This window comes from Macrobrachium nipponense, chromosome 35, assembly GCF_015104395.2.
Source record: "Macrobrachium nipponense isolate FS-2020 chromosome 35, ASM1510439v2, whole genome shotgun sequence".
Taxonomy (NCBI): Eukaryota; Metazoa; Arthropoda; class Malacostraca; order Decapoda; family Palaemonidae; genus Macrobrachium; species Macrobrachium nipponense.
Genome location: NC_061096.1, coordinates 3,322,281 through 3,344,780, shown reverse-complemented (window position 1 = coordinate 3,344,780; position 22,500 = coordinate 3,322,281). Strand labels below are relative to the sequence as shown.

The following is a 22,500-nucleotide window of genomic DNA, read 5'->3' as shown; positions in this document are numbered from 1 at the left end:
AAGAAATGGTAAGATTAGTATCCATCTCTTGTACATTTATATCATTTAAAAACATAGCTAGTTTCTTAACTGCGGAGTCATACTGTCTTATTGTAGAATCTCTCTCATCCGATTCTACAAATAGAATGTTTAACGGATATATTTTCGCTTCCTTTTGTGCCGCGAACTTCATGAAGTCCATAAAGTTAGGGCATCCAGAATTCTTGAGGAAGCTGACACAGTTTGCGTTTGTACTGTTTGTGTTAATTTTGGGGATGGAATCTTCTGAGGTTTGAGTTTCATCTCCATGATAAGTGGATACCAATTGCTCTTCGGCCAATTGGATGCCACTAGTGCCAACTGGCCTCTGAATGATCGTAGCTTGTGAAGCACCTTCAAGAGGAGGTTCACTGGTGGAAAGAGATACTATATTCTTTCCTATTTGTTCTAATCTAAAGACATTGCATCGATTGCGAAGGCATTGTTGTCTATATTGAGAGCTACATAGCAGGCTAGTTTGTGGTTGGACTCCGAGGCAAAGAGGTCTACCTGGAGGTCCAAAATCTGATTCATAATCCATTTGAATGAATTGTTGTCCAGTGACCATTCCAATTTCAATGGGGTCATTCTGGACAAAGAGTCTGCTATTACATTCCTTACTCCTGCCAGATGAGTTGCTGACAGATGCCAGTGGTTCATTTCCTCTTAATAGGAATATGCTATCATTACATGATTTACTTTGGTTTGATTTGGATCCTCTTATGTTTATGCAAGGACGACTGTAGAGCTGTCCGATACGATTTGGATGTGGATCTTCTTGGACGGTTGTAATTTTCTCAATGTCAGGAACACTGCCATCGCTTCCAATACATTTATGTGGAATTGACTGAATGTTTGTGACCATGTCCCTTGAACTTTCTTGGGGGGTGAATATCCCCCCCAGCCGCTCAGGGATGCATCTGTGTGGATGATCAGAGATGGGGGAGGAAACTGTAGCGGAACTGATTGGATAGGTTCCGTTGTTTCGTCCATGGAATAAGTCTCTTTTTCAGAATATCTGGAATTCTTGAAACTTTGTTTCTGAATTTGAGATTTGCTCTTGATCTCCAAACCTGATTGATATCTTTTAATCTGGTTTTTAGTAGAACATCTGTCACTGATGCAAATTGAAGGGAGCCTAGGATTCTCTCCTGTCCCTTCGAGATGACCGTCGTCGTTTTCCAACAAAGCGTTTTGTAGCTTTTACTATCTCTTTGACCTTTTGGACGGTAGAGATAGCCTGTGTTTTCTTCAGGTCCCACTGAATTCCTAACCATTGGAACTGGGATGGAGTCAGTCTGGACTTGCCATATTCACCTGGAAGCCTAGAAATTTTAGAAATTTCAGTACTTTTGGATGTTGACCTTCGACATTCTGCCTTCGTTGTTTGTCCAAATTAACCAATCGTCCAGGTAAGCTACTAAAAGTATTCCTTTCTTCCTTAATTCCTGAACTACTGTCTCCCCTAATTTCATGAATACCCTGCGTGCTATATTGAGTCCGAAGGGCATTACCTTGAATGAGCAGGCTTTCTTGCCTAGCTTGAATCCTAGGTATGGAGAGAAGTTTCTGATTATCGGAACATGATAGTAAGCGTCTGTAAGATCTATAGAGGTGGTGACGGCCCACGGGGAAGTAAGGTCCGTACCTGTGAGATTGTCAGCATATGGAACTTGTCGCAGTGAATGTAGGAATTCAGCCGAGACAAGTCCAGGATTACCCGTCTTTTGTTCGAGTCCTTCTTTGGGACACTGAACAATCGTGCTTGGAATCTTATGCTCTTCACCCTCTTATGGCACGTTTTGAACAATCGTGCTTGGAATCTTATGCTCTTCACCCTCTTATGGCACGTTTCTAAAGAAGATTCTTTGTATGTTCTAAGAGGTCCTCTGTTGGTTTTTTGAAAGAAGTTGACGGGCGGAGGGGGAGGGCCCTTCTCCCACTTCCAGCCTAGACCTTTTGATATTAAACTGTGGGTCCATGGACTGAAGGTCCATCGACCTTTGAACAAGTACAGTCTCCCCCCTACCTGGGAGATTTTACTGGTTGGAATCTGGTCTAGTTACTCTACCTCCTCGGAATCCTCTACCCTTGACTCCACCTCGCAGTCTGGAGCCTCTTCTGGCTCGACTACTCCCAGCATGTCTGCTATATGTACGAAAGGCACCTCTTGCAGGATTATATGCTGGGGAAGCCACAACTTGCGATGAAGTCGAAGGTTGAGGTTCCGAGGATGGCTGAACCAATACATATTGTTGTGGTGGTGTTACCTTTGAGGTGGACGGCACTGCTTGCATATATCCATGAGGACGGGCCGTCTGGTAAGGGTTATACCTTCTCGCCTTCTTTTTAGGTGCTTGTTGATAAGGAGACACATCAAAATGGCGTTTCGTAAGAAGACCCCACCTCACTCTCAGACTTTGGTTAACCCTAGCTGCTTCGTGCTATATGAAATTTATCTCCTCTTTGGGGAAGAGGTTTTCTCCCCAAATGGATGATCTAATGAGCTTATTGGGTTCATGTTTGACTGTAGCTTCAGCCAAAACATGTTTCCTACAAGCCCTTCTTGCACTTGCGAACTCAGTCAGGTCTGATTGAAGAGTCTGTAAAAGACTTTTCGTTAAGACCTGAAGGACTGGTTCGTCTTCGTATGTTGTGGCTAGCAACTCCGCCGAGGTGACGGAGTTGATAGTCCTGGCTAACTTTGTCCTTGCCTCAAATTCACCGTTGATCAAATGTCCGGGGAGTTTGGGCAGTCGTTCGGAGAACAAGTCCGAAGCACAATCCGGTTCTAGTTTACCAGCCGTGAACGTAGCCGGAGCATTTACCCAAATGTCTGTTCCTGAGGGCAAGAGCAAAGACGTTGGCTCTGTTTCCTTCAGGGCTGGGACTGGTTTGTCATTATAGATTGCTTGCAATGACAACTCCGCCACCTTGGTTGTACATGGTGACGGAAGACCATCTGGGGTAACAAACATTGTATACTTTCCCTTGTGTGGTGTCAATTTGGTATTGACACAATTCAGTTCTGTAAATAAACGGACCCAGACAGCTTGGGCCTGTTCCCTGGGAAAGATTACTGTTTCCTTTGGTATTTTGTCTATTCTGACTAGCGCATGTTGTGCTAGTCTGACAAAACCCGGGAACGGAAACTTCATACCGGCTGGGAATAGCTCGTAGTCCTCTATTGGTCGTTCTACACCCTTCTATAGTCAATCTTCCTTCTACCGAAGGGAGCATTTAAGGCCAACCTCCAAGGGTTTTCCTTATCGAATGGGGAAGCTTTGAAGTATCCGGAACCATCATTGATAGAGCTGGTGTTCCGGATCTAAAGAGGCCTGAGAGCATCCTCAATGGGCTTGATTCTCTCAGTCAATGACGAGAGAGCCTGGTTTGAGATGTTCGGTGTTGATCTGAGGTGTGCATGTATCCTCTGATCTACTACTCCACTAATCCTAGCTAGCAGCTGGTTAGTGAAGGATTCAGGGTCGAAGAACTGTTCCGCCGCCCTTGGGATTGACCCTGTACCTTCGGTAGGGAAGATTTGTTTGGGCTAGCAGGCTGCAATGACAGATGATGTCGACGGTTGTGACACCGAAGACGACTCATTCGCGCGCTGGCGGAAACAGAGTTGCTTTTCTTTTTTAAAGTCTTCTTGACTTTAGGAATAACTGACGGCATTCCTTGTTCTTTAATGGGTTCGAAAAACATAAAGGATGGAGTTGAAGACAAGGAAGGAGAAGGAGAAGGATGGGAACTCGCCCCACTTACCTCCCCACCTACCTGGTCCTCCGTGACCATCGGCTCGATGTTGAGGTCGATCGCCGCCACTTCCTCCGTAAAGTCCTGCTTCTCCCCTAAAGCGGCCGTCGTCTCAATGCGGATAGCTTCAATGAGGGGTCCGGCAACGTCCCTGGGCACCGCAGTTGTGAAGGTGGCGCCTGGAAAGATCTTCTTTGTTGCAAAGGCCAGCATCCAAAACATGGGGCCGGCCTTTTGGTGGTGCGTATCTGCCGAACCGCCCCGCCAGCCCACTTGCGTATGGACGCCCTCTTGCGCCGTGGACGATCGACTTGTCCGCCTGTAAGGCAATCTTTGTTTTAGAGGCGGACCAGAACAGTATACAAATTACCTTACTATATTCTCAGTATATAAGATAATTCTGTAACATCCTTACCTGTTCATCAGTCAACAACAAAACAAGCTCGTAACAGACGGTACAAGCATCCGGGTGCCAGGCCACGTAGTCATCCAAGGCTACTGCACAATTGGAGTGCGAACGACATACTACGTGGCCATAGTCGTTGCCTAGAGACGCGTGGCATCCCTCAGCTTGGCAACGGACCACCTGTAATGCGAAATACTCAATGAGTAATCTTCCTTTTGATGGTTTATTGTTAGACCATCGACGAAATATTTCGTGGCCGAAATATTTCGTTTTAGAGATACAGGACAGGTATTTTCTAGAAAAATCATGCATTTTATTTATTGGCGAAGTATTTCGTTGCCGAAACATTTCGGTGTACTGAACTATTCCGTTGTCGACTGAATAGTAATTATTAATAATCAGATCATAAAACTCGTAAGTTTTGTAAGAGGAATATTTTGTTCCCGAAATATTCCGTGTCGACGTATATGCCTTAATTTTTCCAGATGTTCTTAACGAGATTGTCTAGAAATACTTCGTTGCCAGAGTATTCCGGTATCGACTATCTTATAATATTAGCTTAGTCTAATAATGCTTATATTAAATATATGCTTATCTAGGTTGTCGGGGAAATACTTCGTTGCCGAGTATTCCATTATCGACTTAAATTACTAAGTAGTTTTTACTACTAAATAATAATGAATGATATTAAAATATATGCTTATCTAGGTTGTCGGGGAAATACTTCGTTGCCGAAGTATTCCATTATCGACTTATCACTAAGTAGCTCACTTACTTGTAATCCTTTTGTTTACAGTATATGATGTTTGGTGTAGTTTTATGTACAACCTGGGGTTATTTCAATGCAAAAATGTTGGTTCTTGAAGGTATAAACTTTATTGTAATCCTCTGGTGACACTATAAATGCAGATTCTTGAAGTTGTATGTACAACCTGGAGTGATTTTCATCCAAAAATGGTGGTTCTAGAAGGTAAAAGTATACGTACACAATTAGTACAAAATACTACAAAAAGTCCTGAATGCAATATGTAAATTAGATATATCAAGAGTAAAAGAGTTAATGTATGTTAATTAATTCCTTACTTTTAGTTTAAAGTTGTCGTGCTATGTAACCCTGGACAAAGTTTTATGTGGCCCCATAGCCTACATCATTCAGGGGGTTCTGGGATTCTGGAATGTACAAAAAAATAATGTAAAGTAAGTCCTCTATGCATAGTAAGTTACATACAGTAATAGTATGTACCATACAGTGGTTTAATATAAGATATAACATGTAATTAAAACTTAGTTTTTGATGTATGTATTATTCCTTACTTTTAGTATTTAAGTTGTCGTGCTATTATGTAAACCCCCTGGACAAAGTTTATGTGCCCCATAGCCTACATCATTCAGGGGGTTCTAGGATTCTGGAATGTACTACAAAAAAATTATCTAAGTTAAGTCATCTATGCATAGTAAGTTACATACAGTAATATACCATACAGTGGTTTATAAGATATAACACAATTAGTACAAAATACTACACAAAGTCCTGAATGCAATATGTAAATTAGATATATCAAGAGTAAAAGAGTTAATGTATGTTAATTAATTCCTTACTTTTAGTTTAAAGTTGTCGTGCTATGTAACCCTGGACAAAGTTTTATGTGGCCCCATAGCCTACATCATTCAGGGGGTTCTAGGATTCTGGAATGTACTACAAAAAAATTATCTAAGTTGAGTCATCTATGCATAGTAAGTTACATACAGTAATATACCATACAGTGGTTTATAAGATATAACACAATTAGTACAAAATACTACACAAAGTCCTGAATGCAATATGTAACAAATTAGATATATCAAAGAGTAAAAGAGTTAATGTATGTTAATTAATTTCCTTACTTTTAGTTTAACAGTTTGTCGTGCTATGTAAACCCCTGGACCACAAAGTTTATTTTATGTGGCCCCATAGCCTACATCATTCCTTCAGGGGTTCTAGGATTCTGAATGTACTACAAAAAAATTAAAAAACTCTAAGTTGAGTCATCTATGGCATAGTAAGTTACATACAGTTAATATACCATACAGTGGTTTTATAAGATATACACAATTAGTACAAAAAATACTACACAAAGTCCTGAATGCAATATGTAAATTAGATATATCAAGAGTAAAAGACAAGTTAATGTATGTGGGAATTTTAAGTCCTTACTTAGTTTTAAAGGGGGTTGGTCGTGCTATGTAACCCGTTACAAATTTTTAGTGGCCCATCAGCCCTACATCTGATCAGGGGGTTCTAGGATGCTGGAATTTTGTTTACTAACAAAAAAATTATCTAAGTTGAGCATCTATGTTATTTTCGGTATGTAAGTTTACTACAGTAATATACCATTACAGTGGTTTATAAGATATAACACAATTAGTACAAAATACTACACAAAGTCCGAATGCAATATGTAAATTAGATATATCAAGAGTAAAAGAGTTAATATAAGTTTAATTAATTCCTTACTTTTGAGTTTAAAGTTGGTCGTGCTATGTAAACCCTGGACAAAGTTTTATGTTGGCCCCATAGCCTACATCATTCAGGCTGGGGGTTCTAGGATTCTGGAATGTACTACAAAAAAATTATCTAAGTTGAGTCATCTATGCATAGTAAGTTTACATACAGTAACTATACCATAAACAAGTGGGTTTATAAGCAGTATAACACAATTAGGTTACAAAATACTACACAAAGTCCTGAATGCAATATGTAAATTAGAAATAATCGTAGTAGTTAATGTATGTTAATTAATTCCTTACTTTTAGTTTAAAGTTGTCGTGCTATGTAACCCTGGACAAAGTTTTATGTGGGCCCATAGCCCTACATCATTCATGGGGGTTCTGGGATTTCTGGAATGTACAAAAAAATAATTATTCAGTAAGTCCTCTATGCATAGTAAGTTTGCATACAGTAATATGTACCATACAGTGGTTTAATATAAGATATAACATGTATAAAAACTTAGTTAATGTATGTATTATTCCTTTACTTTTTAGTAGTTTAAGTTGTCGTGCTATGTAGTAACCCTGGGACAAAAGTTTTATGTGGCCCCACAGCCTACATCATTCAGGGGGTTTCTGGGATTCTGGAATGTACTACAAAAAAATTATCTAAGTTAAGTCATCTATGCATAGTAAGTTACATACAGTAATATACCAGACAGTGGTTTATAAGATATACTAACATGTAATCAAACTTAGTTAGAAAATTCCTTAAATAACTTACCAACTTTTTGAATGAGTCTCAAAGCTGTTACCTAGGTTGTCTAAATTAATAAAAAAAAGTTATACTGTATGTAAAAAACCTTACTGTCATCCTTTTGTTACACTACATGTTACATTTAATATACTTTCCTGAAGTTTTTGTTCATCAAAAATGGTGCTTCTACTTGTAGTAATCCTTTGGTACACTAAATGTGTAGTACAACCTGGAGTTATTTTCATTCAAAAATGGTGGTTCTGGAAGGTAAAAAGTAACACAATTAGTACAAAATACTAAAAGTCCTGAATGCAATATGTAAATTAGATATATCGAGAGTAAAAGTAGTTAATGTATGTTAATTAATTCCTTACTTTTAGTTTAAAGTTGTCATGCTATGTAACCCTGGACAAAGTTTTATGTGGCCCCATAGCCTACATCATTCAGGGGGTTCTGGGATTCTGGAATGTACAAAAAAATAATGTAAAGTAAGTCCTCTATGCATAGTAAGTTACAGGTACTAGTAATAGTATCCCCACCAATGTACAGTGGTTTATAAGATATAACATGTAGTATAAAACTTAATTTAGAAATTCCTTACATAACTTACCAACTTTTAGTGAGTCTCAAAGCTGTTACCTAGGTTGTGGGAGATGGAGATGGAGGTAGCATTCATGTGTAGGAAGCCTACAATGATAAGGATGCATTCCATACCTAACTTCAGTGTGCTTTATAACAGATAACAGGCTAGGATGATGGGCAGCCTGGAAGGAAGAATTAATATTAAAGGACAGTGTGTAACCACTTAAGTACAAAATTTACTGTTCCATAATTAACAATTTACTGTATGTACACATTAAAAACAATTGAGAATTCCTTACCTTTAGCAAAATGAAGAGATGTAGGCTATGTAGAGGTCTGGTTTATGTAAGTCACAAGGTGCATGTCAGTCTGGAATGATAATGTACATATGATTAGTAAAGTAACTAGTACACTCTGTATGTATGTATGTACTGTCGGCCAAAAAACTCGTGGCAGAGTTTCATAATTTTTCGTTCACCTGCCTGACGCACGATTCATGCCTTATTTATCTATTTTTCTTTTCAAAAATGGAAGAAATCATGTGTAATGACGTTAAAAACAGTCACTGATATCTTTAGAACATTATGTTATGTTATTGTGTAAAACTATTTTCCATATAGCAAAATTGACGTGAACGAAACGAAGTGATAAAAAACGTCATATCACAACCATAGATATACATTAACAAATAGATAGGAGACACCTATCACTAGTAGTATCGCATAAACATAGTCCTTAAATTATCATTTCAATATTAAGTTCAAGGTAGTTGAATATTCCATTTGTTAGATTTTACAGAAAACATTGGAATCTCACAAAATGCTATCAAATTTAAAAACAAAAAGAAAAAAATTAACAGCGTGAACCAGGCGACCTCATTCTATTGGTTTTGATATCGTGCACGGGAATCTAATGTCAATGTGTCATTTATCGGTCTAAGAAACATCCCTCAATGAGCGAGAGAATTATTGCACTGCATTCGGTGCAAGTTCCTGTTGGAGAGATATCAAGAAAGCTTAATAAACCAGAAAGAACCATACATAGATGAATAAAATTATTTAAAGAACGGCAAAATTTAGAACATGGGCCTAGAGGTGGAACACCTCGAAGCACCACATGAGAGCAAGACAATACAGTAGTGTAAATGTTGCTGAGCAGCATTCATTTGTGAACTTTGAATTCTAGTGCCTCGTCACGACATTGCTTATGACTGTGGTTCATGATGAAAACATTGAAGATTGGAGAGAAGAGATTTTTAAATCTACACTTGAAGTCTTTGGTAGTTGTCTAATGAATAAGTCTAATGAATAAGCAAACTTATCTTTGATGAATGAGAGATTCAGTTAGGCTTACTCTTTTTTAGTTTGTTTTTTATCGGTGGCCAGTTGAATACCACGGATAGGGAGGGAAACGGTTTCAATGCTGCATGCATTTTTTTCTTCAAAACCTAAAGAAATATCGTTTTATTGGGAGATACTTTATTTTTAACATCGGCCTACGTTCCATCACTCCTATACGCCACATCCGCTCTCTTCTACATCTCCGGCGACTAGATCCGACAGTCGACTTCTCAGTTCTCACGACGAACCGCCTCGTGAAAGCAACACTAATAATTAATGGTTATTTTAAAATTCCCCGCACCGACACAACGGACCGGTCTTAAAATGCATGTTTGATAAATTATTCTCTGTTCAAAGAAACATTTATCTTTCATTCCACAAAATATGTGCACTACACCTGTGTTACACCCTGTAGCCTGTCAAAGAGCAACCCTTTGATTAAAGGATTAGGTTTTTCTTTTTGAACAAGAAAAATTAAAAACATATGAAATAGACTTAAACGAGAACGTCACCTTTCAGATTTCTTATCCTCCTTTCAAGCTAACTTATAATATGCTTATTGTCAGTAGGTCTAGTAGGTATACATGTGAAACTAATTTGAATTAATTTCTATTTAGAAGAAATGAATAGTTTACAAAAATCAACCTAAGAAAGCTTTAAGGGAAGTAAGCATTTCTTAATGTATTCGTCAGTTTTGACTCCCACAGCTTTCCAAGGTGTCCAAATGAAACAGGATGATATGCAAGGAATTCGATAAAAAACAAAAAAAAATAAGACTGAATTATATTCGTTTGATTTTTTTATGATTGCTTTTTTATTTTGAATAGCTAGGTCTGAGTTAATTATGTAGCAATTATGAAAAGGATAAGAAGAAAGGCGAACATGGCTAATAAAAAACAGAATAACAGGGAATAGTCAAATCAAGCAGATTAATATATATATATATGTATATATATATATATATATATATATATATATATATATATATATATATATATATATATATATATATATATATATATATATATATATATATATTATATATATATATATATATATATATATATATATATATATATAGTATATATATCTATATATAATATATATATATATTATATATATGTATGTAGTATGTATGTATATATATATATATATATATATATATATATATATATATATATATATATATATATATATATATTTATTGTCGATTTAAATATTCATTGATATTACGTATCCGAGAAAGTATACTGCTGAAAATAGACCTAGGCAAATCATGTGGGAAAATCAGAAGTCCAATTTAGGCCCACTAAATGTGTCATGCAAATTATTTTATTGATGAAAGGACAAAATTAGTTTAACTAAACATCGTTTTCAAAGAATGGTAACGCCTTGTAACACCCCAGTGCAGTACGATACGTTGAGTCAAGACTCTAGCGGCAGCAAAGCCAACTTCAAATCAAAAATCTTCGGTTTATCTGTCACGAAGTTAGAGTTTGAGAATAAAATTAGAAATCGTGGACCCATCGGTATATATTTTCCTTACTTTGCAAAATAATTATCTTTAATACATTGAATAAGTCTACTCAATTCTAATGTAATTTATTTCAAGTATAGCACCTTTGATAGGAAATGTTATTTATTGTTAAGTAAATAATCTGGCACCTGCATATGGCAATATTTCCATAACGAACAATGAATTAAGAAACTACGCCAATTCTTCATTGGCCGTCTGTCCAATACATAACATGGTTATTACATATAATAATAAAACATTCAATAAAAAAGTGTCCTTACCAAATTCTAGTGGTTCCTTGGCTATGCTAACTGGGATGGGCATATGGTAGATGAGAGTGGCTGGGCTATGGAGTGGGATGTGGAGGTGCTTGGGAGTCTGGAATTATAAAAAATATAAATGAAAGAGTACTGTAATGTATTAACTACTGCACATAATATATTACTGTGTGACATATGTAGTACAATATAAAAAATGAAGAATTCTTTTACCTGAAGGAGTTGGAGAGGTGATACTAGTCGTATTAACTGATTTGGGCTCTGATGAGGGAACATCTAGATCTGGAAAGAATGATAGGGTACATAAATATAAGGTGGATGTAACTGTAGCATATGTACACTTTTAATAAAATTTCATTTAGCAATTTATAAAACATTTTATACAAATTTGTTAAGGATTCCTTACCTGATGAATAGGGCGAGACATCCAAACCATGGAGGGGCTCAGGGTCATCTGGGTCGTCGTCACTATCAAAGGGGTCTGGAATGATACAAAAAAAAAATAAGGTTATGCAACATCAAACACACTGTAGTAGTGTATGTATGCCATAATGTAGTAAACAATTTCCAACATGAAAATGAGAAAAAGGAAATTTCTTACCTGATACAGGTGGACGGGCTGCTACAGAGGGTCCAGGTACAGGGGGATCTGGAACTGTCACAGGTACAGGGGGATCTGGAAGTGTCACCACTTCTGCAATAAAATTACAAATTATGAAAATGAATGAAGTTACAATTTACTCTAACATTTAGTATATGTTACATTAAAAAAGTTAAAAAATTCACAAATTTTTATATTACAGTATGTAAACAAAATAAATTAGTAAAAGAGTTCAGATTTCCTTACCAGGACTAGGAGTGGGAGGTGGTGGTACTGGAGACTTGTGAAAGACAGTGTCAAGCCTGGACTGCACACTTCTCTTCGTCTGCTTCTCCTTCAGGGTCTCCTTGTAGAAAGTCACCAAATCCATGATTCCTCTCCTGATTTTGTCAAACCTGGCAACGTTAGGGTCTTCTGCCTCAAAAGAAGTCAAGGCTCTCTCCAGATGAGTAAAACCCTCTGACAAGCCTTTCACAGTTAATGTCCTGGGTTTTGGCTCTGGTGCCTCCTCCTCCTCCTCAATCATCTGCTGCTCCAGCTCAAGGAGGTCCTCTCCATGGGATGCCAGCAGCTCTGTTTACATCATCAGGTTCAAGATCTAATTTCAGCCTCTGCTAGCCCTAATATCTTCCTCGTCACAGTCTCGACGTCTTCTGCCTGGTCAAAGCCTTCAAAACTGTGCACAGACTGTGGACACAGTTTCTTCCAGGCCCCATTTAAAGTGGTCGTCTTCACCTCGTCCCAAGCACTTGCAATGTTCTTGACTCTTGACTGCATCAGCAATGTTGTAGCCCTTCCAGAACTGCTTCAGTGTCAACTCCTTGTTAGCTTCTATGGCCCTCAAAGCAAAACGTATGGTCCTTCTAAGGTAGTAAGCCTTAAAATTAGCAATTATCTCCTGGTCCATCGGCTGTATCAGCGATGTGGTATTGGGTGGGAGGTACACCACCTTCACATTAGGGTGCATGTCGCTCAAATTTGAAGGGTGACCAGGGGCATTGTCCAGAACTAAAAGCGCCTTAAAAGGCAGACCCTTCGAAGTCAAATACCGTTCCACTGCTGGCACGAAATGGTCATTGAACCAATCTTCGAAGACCATCAAGGTAACCCAAGCCTTCTTGTTAGACTTCCAAATCACAGGAAGTTGACTCTTGAAAATGCCCTTGAAAGCCCTGGGATTCTCTGCCAAATACAACAGCAAGGGCTTAAGTTTCAAATCGCCACTTGCATTGGCCCCAAACAGCAAAGTCAGTCGCTCCTTACCAGCTTTATGGCCAGGTGCTGACTTCTCCTTGGAAAGGTACGTACAGTTTGGCATTCTTTTCCAAAATAATCCAGTCTCATCCACATTAAAAACTTTGTCAGCCGTGTAACCACCATCCTTAATTATCTTAGCCAAACCACTTGGAAAACTTTCTGCTGCTTCGCTATCAGCACTAGCAGCTTCACCTTGCAGCTTCACATTATGCAAATTTGCACAAGCCTTGAAACTGTTAAACCAACCTCTACTCGCGGCAAATTCACCACCAGCACTGCCTTCTCCAAACTTTTTCACGACTCCCTCATGCAGCTCTCTAGCCTTCTCCTGGATCACACCTAAGCTCACCAGAACACGTCACTGGTTCTGGTCCTCCAGCCAGATCATCAGCAACTTCTCCATTTCCACAATGCTCTGGGTACGTTGCTTCTCATTTATCACCGTTGACTTCATCGGTGCAGCATCCTTAACGTGCTTGAGAATACGTTCCTTGTCCTTGACTATGGTTACCACTGTCGTCCTGCTCAGCCCCAAAGCACGACCTATCTCGGTGTTCGTCTCTCCCTTCTCAAAACGCTTCACGACGTCGTATTTTACCTCCATGGTGATGACCTTCCTCTTCTTGGATGAACTATCATCGGAGGAAGTACTCTGCCATTTAGGAGTAAAGGCATGAAAAATGCAAAAAAATCAGCAATGTATCAAGACACAATCTAGCAAAATGAAGGCAGGCACGCGATTGAAGTGGCGTTGTTTGGTATTGTTACGCTTAGCGTCCTCGACCCTGCGAGGTCGTTGTTCGGTCAATTTACCATACAGTTTAATAGCGTAAATTAATTTATGCGCCTCTGCTCAGAAGCTAGTTCTGCGTATGAGGTATCGTTAAAAAGCATAAAAAACCGTCGTAACCTTGGAATTTGCGTTGTAATCTAACCAGAAACTTAGTTTTGTTATTATTACGTACTGGAAACAAGCAATGATTTTTTCATTATTTGCGCTTTTGGACTGTTATAAACTTTGTGCATCCCAAGCTAGTGTATTCATTCGCTCGGAAACTAGTTCCGCATATGAAGCGTCACTAAAAAAATAAAAAAAATATGACATAAAAAGAGTCGACATTCATCATAACCTCAAAATTTTTGTTGTAATCTAACCAAAAACTTATTTTTTTATTAATATACTGTGCTAAACTATAAAGGATTCTTATCATAGTATGCGTTTTTTAAAAGCGTCGTTAACTCGGAGCGTCAGAAGTGTCAGCGTCGTAACCTCGGAACAAGCGTTGTAACCCAAGGCGGATTTTTCAATGAATATTTAAGAAAAAGCGTCGTAACCCCGGAACGTCGTAAGCCGGAGCCGTCGTAACCCGGGGACTGCCTGTATCTACGGAATTCAAAAATGAAAAGTATTCTTGCTGAAAGCAAAGATTTTTCAATTAACAACATCATAAATTTTTTAAATAAGACAGGTTTCTTAAATGAAGTCTAAATTTTTTTATTTATTTACTTATTATATTTATTTATTTATTTTTTCTTTCTTCATTACTCCTTCTCAGGATTAATCCCTGAGAACCAGCCTGAGAAGAGTACAGTGGACCCCCCGTATTCGCGTTCTCCGGATTCGCGGACTCACACATTCGCGGATTTCTCTCGGGAACGTTTCCCTGCATTATTCGCGGAAAATTCGTGCATTCACGGTATTTTTCTATGAGAAATATCCACAAATTCCTGGTTTTTGTTATCAATTTCATCATAAAATGCACTTTTGTGATAAAAATATTAAAAAACCAAGTATGAAAATTTTTATAGTGGTTTTTTTTTCTTAAGTTTTAAACTAACAAAATAGGCTGTTTTTAGCATTTTTATAGGGGTTCCAAACATTCGCGGATTCTAACTATTCGCGGGGGGGTCTGGTACGCATCCCCCGCGAATACGGGGACCACTGTACTTAAGACTGAGAGGTCTGGAAAAACTAAGCCCTATTAATAATAATTCTGTTAGAGGTTTCTTGACAAATTCTTGACCTCCGCCCAGGGGCGGAGACGTACTTTCCGTAAGATCGCCGGGATGGGGGCTAACCTGTCCGGAATCTTTTGTTGGCCTTTGAACGCCAAACCCGATTTATATCCTTCAGTTTTGGCTTTCAATAGGACGTCCGTCACTGAAGCAAATTGGAGAGAACCTAAGATCCTTTCTTGGTTTTCTCCGGGACGTCTGTTTGCATTTCAGAAATTGTCTGGTTGCCTTGGCTATTTCATTTTCTTTTCAAAACAGGCGGGATTGATAGAGTATGGCGAATCCAAGTTCCAATGAATCCCAGCCACTGGAAACGGGACGCCGGTGTTAGCCGGGACTTTGTCCTGTTTATCTTGATCCTAGTTATTCGAGAAAACGAATAACTGTGGCTGTAGCCTTGCAGCAATCTTCGATGCTTGAGGCCCACACGAGCCAATCGTCCAGATAGGCTACTACCATAATACCCTGAGACCTTATTTCCTGCACTACCGTGTCTGCCAGCTTTGTAAATATCCTGGGGGCTATGTTGAGCCCGAAGGGCATTAGTACCTTGAAGAGTAGGCTTGGTTCCCTAACTTGAAGCCTAGGAACGGACGGAAGTGCCTTGCTATCGGGACATGATAGTAGGCGTCGGTAAGATCTATAGAGGTGGTGACGGCCCCACGGGGAAGTAAGGTCTGCACCTGTGAAATGGTTAGCATCTTGAACTTGTCGCAAAGAATGAATAAGTTTAGACGGGACAAGTCTAAGATTACTCTTTTTTGTCTGAGCCTTTCTTTGGCACGCTGAACAAGCGACCTTGAAATTTTAAATGTTTTTGACTCTTGACACTGCTCCGTTTTGAAGGAGATCGCGGGAATACACTACACTCGCTGTTGGTTCTGATAGAAGGTGTTGGGTGGAGGTGGACCTTCAATCGAACTCCAGCCCAGACCTTTGGATACTATACTTGCCCAATTGCTGAACCTCCAACGGTGACGAAAGAGGTACAGCCTCCTCCTACCTGGGAGTTCTCATTGGGTTGCTGATGGACGGCCTCCAAGTCCTACCCTTGCACCTCTGCCTCGGCTGGTAGCCCTTCCTCCGCCTCGTTGACGAAAGGCGCCCCTAGATCTGCCGCCCCTACCGAACATATTGAATGCCTGAAATGCCTGGTTTTCAAAGGTTGGGTTAAAGGCTGGGAAACAGCAAAGGAAGTTGATGCCTGTGGCTGAGTCAACAGCACAAACTGCTGTTGGGGTTGGCTCTTAGAGGTAGAGGGTTGGGGAACTGGTACTGTCTGAACCAAAGCTTGTTGCTGGGGTGCCTGGAAGGGCTGGAACTTCCTAGGCTTTTTCTTTGCTTTGGGATTCAAAGAGGAAGACTCCGATTTCCTCTTGTAGACTAACCCCCACCGAACCTGCAGGCTGTTTGGTTCAACCTGGCAGCCTCATGTTGCACCTCGTTGACTGCTGAGGCTGGAAAAAAATCAGCACCCCAAATAGAAGAGGCCAGGAGTTTGTTGGGTTTGTGCCTGATCGTGGATTCTGCTAGGACGTGCTTCCTACAGTTCCTTCTAGCCACAACAAAATCATACAAGTCACATTGCATGCTCAGCAATTGTGCCTTAGCAATGATCTTTAACAACGGTTCTTGCGAATACACAAGAGCTGCTGTTTCTGTCATGACTAGAGCGTTGAGGGACCTCGCAAGCCACGTCATAGCGTCGAATTCTGTCTGGATGAGCACATCAGACAGCCTGGGTAGCCGCTCACTGAATAGAGAGATGGCACAATCAGGTTTAAGCTTGCCAACTGAGAAGGTTGCTGGTAAGTCTACCCATAGGTCATCTGTTCCAGGAAGTAGCAGAGATGTTGATTCCGTCTCCCGGAGCTGTGGCATAGGCTCTTCTCTCATTGCAGCTTGCAGAGTGAGTTCTGCCACTTTAGATGTGAACGGGATCGGGGTGTCCTCATCTACAGTAAAAATTGTGAATGGACTCCTGAAGGCTGTGACCTTAGTGTTAACACACTGCCATTCGTCAAGGTTACGAATCCAAACTTGCTGAGCTTGGTCCCGAAGAGGATGACCGCTCTTTGGGGACCTTTTGCTCCTCCCTGATCAAAGCAGATTCCGTAAGACGGAAAGGAGCCTGCAACCCTGGTGGGTAGAACTCGAAGTCCTCAATCCTTCGAGTTCCGCAGCCCTCAATTGTAAACATTCCGTTTACGAAAGGTGCATAATTAGCCACCCTCCATGGGTTGCTTGGGTGGAAGGAAGGGAGAGTGGAAGAGTCCGGCATAACCTGGCATGGTTGGAGACCTGCGACTATGGTCTCCTGTGTAACCAGCCTTTTGAGGATTTCTTGGAAGTTGCTATTAACCAAGTTCCCAACCATGTTCCCAACCATGTTCCCCGCCCCATTTGTTGCATCATATTGGATGCGAATGCTTCCTGGTCGAAGGAGGGGGGCTCTGCCCTCTCCTTGAATACCTTAGGTATCGCACCTTTAGAGGTGGATGCCACAGGATCCAAGGTGGAAGAGTGGGTTGTCGCCTTGGAAGACTTGGTCTTCGAGCCCTTGGAGAGAGACCCCTGTTTGGTTTTGTCCGCTCCGGGGTGGTGAGCCGTAGCTTTATGGACTTGGCTAGTGTATGATTTTCTGGGAAGGGGCTTTGATAGCAATTTAGAGTCAAGCCTGCCCTTGACTTTAGGGATCGCCGAGAGGGATTTCGATCTAGATGATGGAAATCCCCCGGAGAACCCTTGGAAGGAAGTAGAAGAGGAAGGAGGAGGAGGTTTAGATGTGCCCAAGGAGAGGCCTTGAGCACCTACAAGGCTTGCCTCATTAACATCCTTACCGTTGACCATGCCGTCCACTGTCATGGGCTCGACGTCCAGATCGAGTGCCACGACCTCCTCTGCGACTTCCTGCGCCGAAGCCTCCCCTGATTGTTGAGCCACTGCGTCTTGAATAGAGGCTATGATGGGAGCTGCTACTTCAGGGTCTACATAGCCTGTACTTCCCCCCAGGGAAGATCAAAGTAGCCATCTCTTGAGAGAGGATGTATGGCTTTGCCTTGCCTGCGTTTCGCCCAAAGCCGCCCACCCATACCTTGAGCAGCGGTAGCGTGGTGGCGACTACGTGATCGCCTGGACCCCTCACAGTTGGGTGCGGGCACCCACGAGGTGAAGAAGGCCAGGCGAAAGGAAGGCTTATAGGCCAACCGAAGCCAACTCACATCAATGAGAAAAATTAAAATTAAATATGCACTAAACACGGGGGGAAAGTGAATAAAATGAGATGAAGAGAGAGAGGAGCGTCCTGGAGGGACCAGGTATGACCAACCGGTAAGGGTGGTCAAGACCTGGCAACTCCGAGCAGCTGGCCTAGTGTCGTTACGAATAAACGTAGGACAGGCAGCCAGGGTAGGCTAGGACTAAAAGAAAGACTAGCATAGACTCATAAGGCCTAACGAGGTAACCTAACCAAAAGGAACATGCATGCATGAAACTGTAACGGTAGGTTCCTGAAAGGCTACGAAACAGGAACACGTGCTCGATAGAATCCCCCGTGTAAGCACATGATCGTCGAAAAAGCATCACCAATAAAAGAAAAAACACAATGACATAATAATACTGCTATAAAAATTCGTGTTCACTAGGTATGGGAGACCACGTGAGACACGAAATGAGGAGACACAAAGGAGCGCGCTGCAATGGCGGCTAGGGGCCGAAGCCGCATGGGACGACGACTCACAAAAACCTAAATAATTCGGTTAAAAAGGCCAAAGGCATTCCCTAAATAGTGTCAACCATAATAGCAGTACTTAACTTGGATGCAGAAGCAGATTGACAATCCATGGTGAGATATAATATTCCAAAAAGCGAGAAACACAACACAGCAAAAGAAAATGTGTGTGCAGCGTAGTAGTGCTATCAAAGGAATGACGTCACAGGCACTAGCTACACGGTAGCAGGTAGTGAGCCATAGGTCGCACTCCTCTCTTTTTGAGGTTTTTGATGTGGGGAGAGGCTAATTGGAGAATGGACCCGTGGTAGTGGTTTCACTCACAAAACCAGAAACCATACCGACACCTTTTAATAAGGTGAGCGAGCCAGAATTCTGGCATTTCCAATTTAGCTGTTGTCTGGTATTATAACAATATTTTACTTTAGAAATAGTGCTAAAGGAACCTATTTCACGGAGCGACACGGCCAAGCCCAGAAATTCTGTTAGGGGTTGGCTAAGTGTGGGCGTTATGTTGCCTGTTCCAATGGCCTTTTAAATAAAGAAAATTAAACATAAGCAGTCTTTAAATGAGTTGGTGGAGAGTTCCTTTACTGTATGGAGTTATGTATTAACCTATAAAAACAATGAACTTTTTTTAGAAAAGTTTTTTTTTCATAGTTTAAACCATGGTTTTTGATAAAACCATTGTTTTATTAACTTCTCAAATTGCATGTTACTTGTGTAAAGGCAGAAAGTGAAAGGTTAATGCTGATAAGTGGGATGTATTTTACTTGAAGTAAATTGTGTATCACACCAGGTATTTCCTGAAGTTTTGAAAAGGAAATAATCTTAAATAATAAAATGCTAAGTGTGTTATGATGCCTTCAAAAGGTTAGAGATTGTTTTGATTGGTTTTTTTTAACATCAGTGATATACATATATCATTTCATTTGAATGGATATTAGAGTTAATTTTCGAGGGGAAATTTTTATTACTGCAAATAATATCAAATCCATTTTTATTGGCAGTGCAACTCTGAGCCACCTGAGGGGTAAAATTCCTGATCGCATGTGTTCAGAAGTGGAGACAAACTTCAAAGTGTATTCAAGAGCAATTACAAACAATAGGGTTGCCCTGAACAATTCACGTGACCTGCGTGATTTTTTTGTCGACACGGTCGAAAAAGTGGTTGACCCGTGTCGTCAGTCCCGATGGAAAGGATCCGAACTGGAAATTTTCCTTCAAGTTTACACAGATGCTGGGAGTGGATTAGATTTCATGACCAAGTAAGACCTGAAATCGTCATTTATGTTTGTAACCTGAATAATGTGCACCTTTCATCATACAGCAACTCTTAAGGCAGTTTAAGGTGACTGTGGTGCTGCCACAGCACAAACTTTCATCACTGTTTTTTTTCTGACCAGATTTTTGTCTAGAACTGAAGTCTATATGTAGAGTTAATTTGTATGACTTATAGGGAATTTGGTGTATTTTACGATACTTTTTTGTTTTTTCTTTTGTATTTTGATCTTTGGTTATTTAAGCCCACAGAAGATATGAGTTGCTGGTAAGTATGATGTATTTTGTATCCATACAGATGATTTTACCAGGTTCTGGATTTTTTATATTGTGCATTCATAGAGGCAATAGGATTACACCAGGGGTCGGCTCTGAGCCCATTTATCTTTAACATAGTGATGGATGTTATAATAGAGGAAGTAAGGGAGACAGTACCATGGAACATATTGTATGCGGATGATATTGTTCTGTGTGCAGAGAGCAGGGAAGATCTGGAAGTGAAATTGGAAAGATGGAGACAAGTACTGGAGGACAGAGGAATGAGAATAAGTAGATCCAAGACAGAATATATGTGTACCACCACTGAGGGGGATGATAGAGAAAGTATTCAGCTTGGTGGAGAGCAAATAAGGAGAGTTGATAAGTTTAAGTATTTGGGATCTTTTGTTAACGCTGGAGGAAGTATGGAAGAAGAAGTAAAACATCGGGTACAGGCAGGCTGGAACAACTGGAGAGCGGCCTCGGGAGTTCTTTGTGACAAAAGAGTGCCGCTTAGGTTAAAAGGAAAATTTCACAAGACGGTGGTAAGAACAGCAATGCTGTATGGTACGGAAACAGCAAGCATGAGAAAAGCAGAGCAGAAGAAGATGGATGTGGCAGAAATGAGAATGCTTAGGTGATGTCTGGGGTAACAAGAAGAGTGGATAGGATCAGAAATGACTACATAAGGGGGTCAACTAAGGTGGTGGAAGTATCAAAGAAAGTGCAGGAGGGGAGGCTGAGATGGTATGGACACCTGTTGAGGAGAGATGAGGACCACGCTGGGAGACATACTATGGGAGTGGAGGTGCAAGAAAGAAGAAAAGAGAGGGAGACCAAGAAAGAGATGGAAGGACTGTGTGAGAGGAGATTTATGAGAAGGGAAATTGATGAGGCAGAAGCGCAAGATAGAAATAGATGGAAACGGCTCATCCGAAACGGCGACCCCATATAAAAATGGGAAAAAGCTGGGAAAGAAGAAGAAGAAGATTCATAGAGGCAATATCTTGAGAATGTCTGGTGTACTATAAATATGCAAGATTTGATTGTGGCTGTTAAATTTGGAATGGAGGCTTGGTTTTTATGGGCTCCACATATGTAAGAACTTTTAACTTTACATTTATTCATAAAATTTTTACATCACTTATTATAGAGATTTTACATCAGTGTTTTATTATTTAACAAGTTGCTTTAAATAAGTTTGAATTGGGTGTTCATAAACTGAAAATGAATCCTATTTAGTCCGTTACTATAGTACACTGTGGTAGTAATGAATTATGTTCTTTTTTATTCTCAGTTTTCAGAAAAATCCCTCTTGGAGGATCATATGAAGGAAAATAATTGTGAAGACACTTCATATTTTTCAATATTAATGAGTCATAATACAGAACAGTAAGATGATAATCTATGAGTATTCATAAAAAATCATCCAGTAGTAGAGTGCCGTCATCGCGGGTCATGTGCTAGGCCACCTGGCTGTTTTCACTCTATAAGGAATTCAAAGGCCCGGATTTGAATCACCTATGAGATCGTGAATATAGGGAAGTTAGCATTCAGACCCATATACAAATTTGATTAAGAGAAATAAGTTTTTATATAATGTTATATAAAATGTGCTACTTAGTTGTCGTTTAATTCTTTTGATTATCAACAAGTATTTTTTACATACTATTATATAAATTTGTATTTTTCCTTAATCAAGATATGTCTGAATACCGTCTAGTAACGATTTTCTGGCTGTTTCAAATTCAGCCCTATTAATTTCTTATGGAGCAAATACAGACAAGTGGCCCAGGGAGTGGTGGTGATTGCATCACAGTGTACTCTATACCAAAAGCAAAAAGCTGTTCTCAGAAACTTCAAGCATTGATCGTCCGTTGATGTGCACTAAAGTTTACACATAGTGACTTAATTGTGCCCATTAAATCTATGTCAGGGAAATTATTAATATCAAAGTACGTAGTTGAATTGTTTGGGAATTTTATCTTCACTTTACATAATTATAAATTTAGTATAGAACGGTACATTTTTTCTATCAGGTCCGTGAGAATTTCATTTGTTTGATGAATACATTTTTTTTCATATTGCAAGGTGCCCATTTCAAACCTAGAATTTTCTGTATATAAGTGCATCTTTAAACTATATTTACATCAAGGTCATCCCTGTGCACTCCAGCCATAACTCAGTATTTTCTGTTCACTTTAAAATCTGCATTTTCTTTGTAAGTGC

The 22,500-nt window shown here is 40.0% G+C and overlaps 1 protein-coding gene across 1 annotated transcript in view; it reads left to right on the top strand.

Moving 5' to 3' along the window:
- LOC135208173 (acidic fibroblast growth factor intracellular-binding protein-like) overlaps window positions 1–22,500 on the top strand; it is a gene marked incomplete at its 5' end in the record, with an annotated part of 445,705 nt that overhangs the window by 173,713 nt on the left and 249,492 nt on the right. The window contains 1 exon segment of the mRNA XM_064240310.1: window positions 19,743–20,000. Within this exon segment, the coding sequence (XP_064096380.1) occupies window positions 19,743–20,000 (258 nt within the window).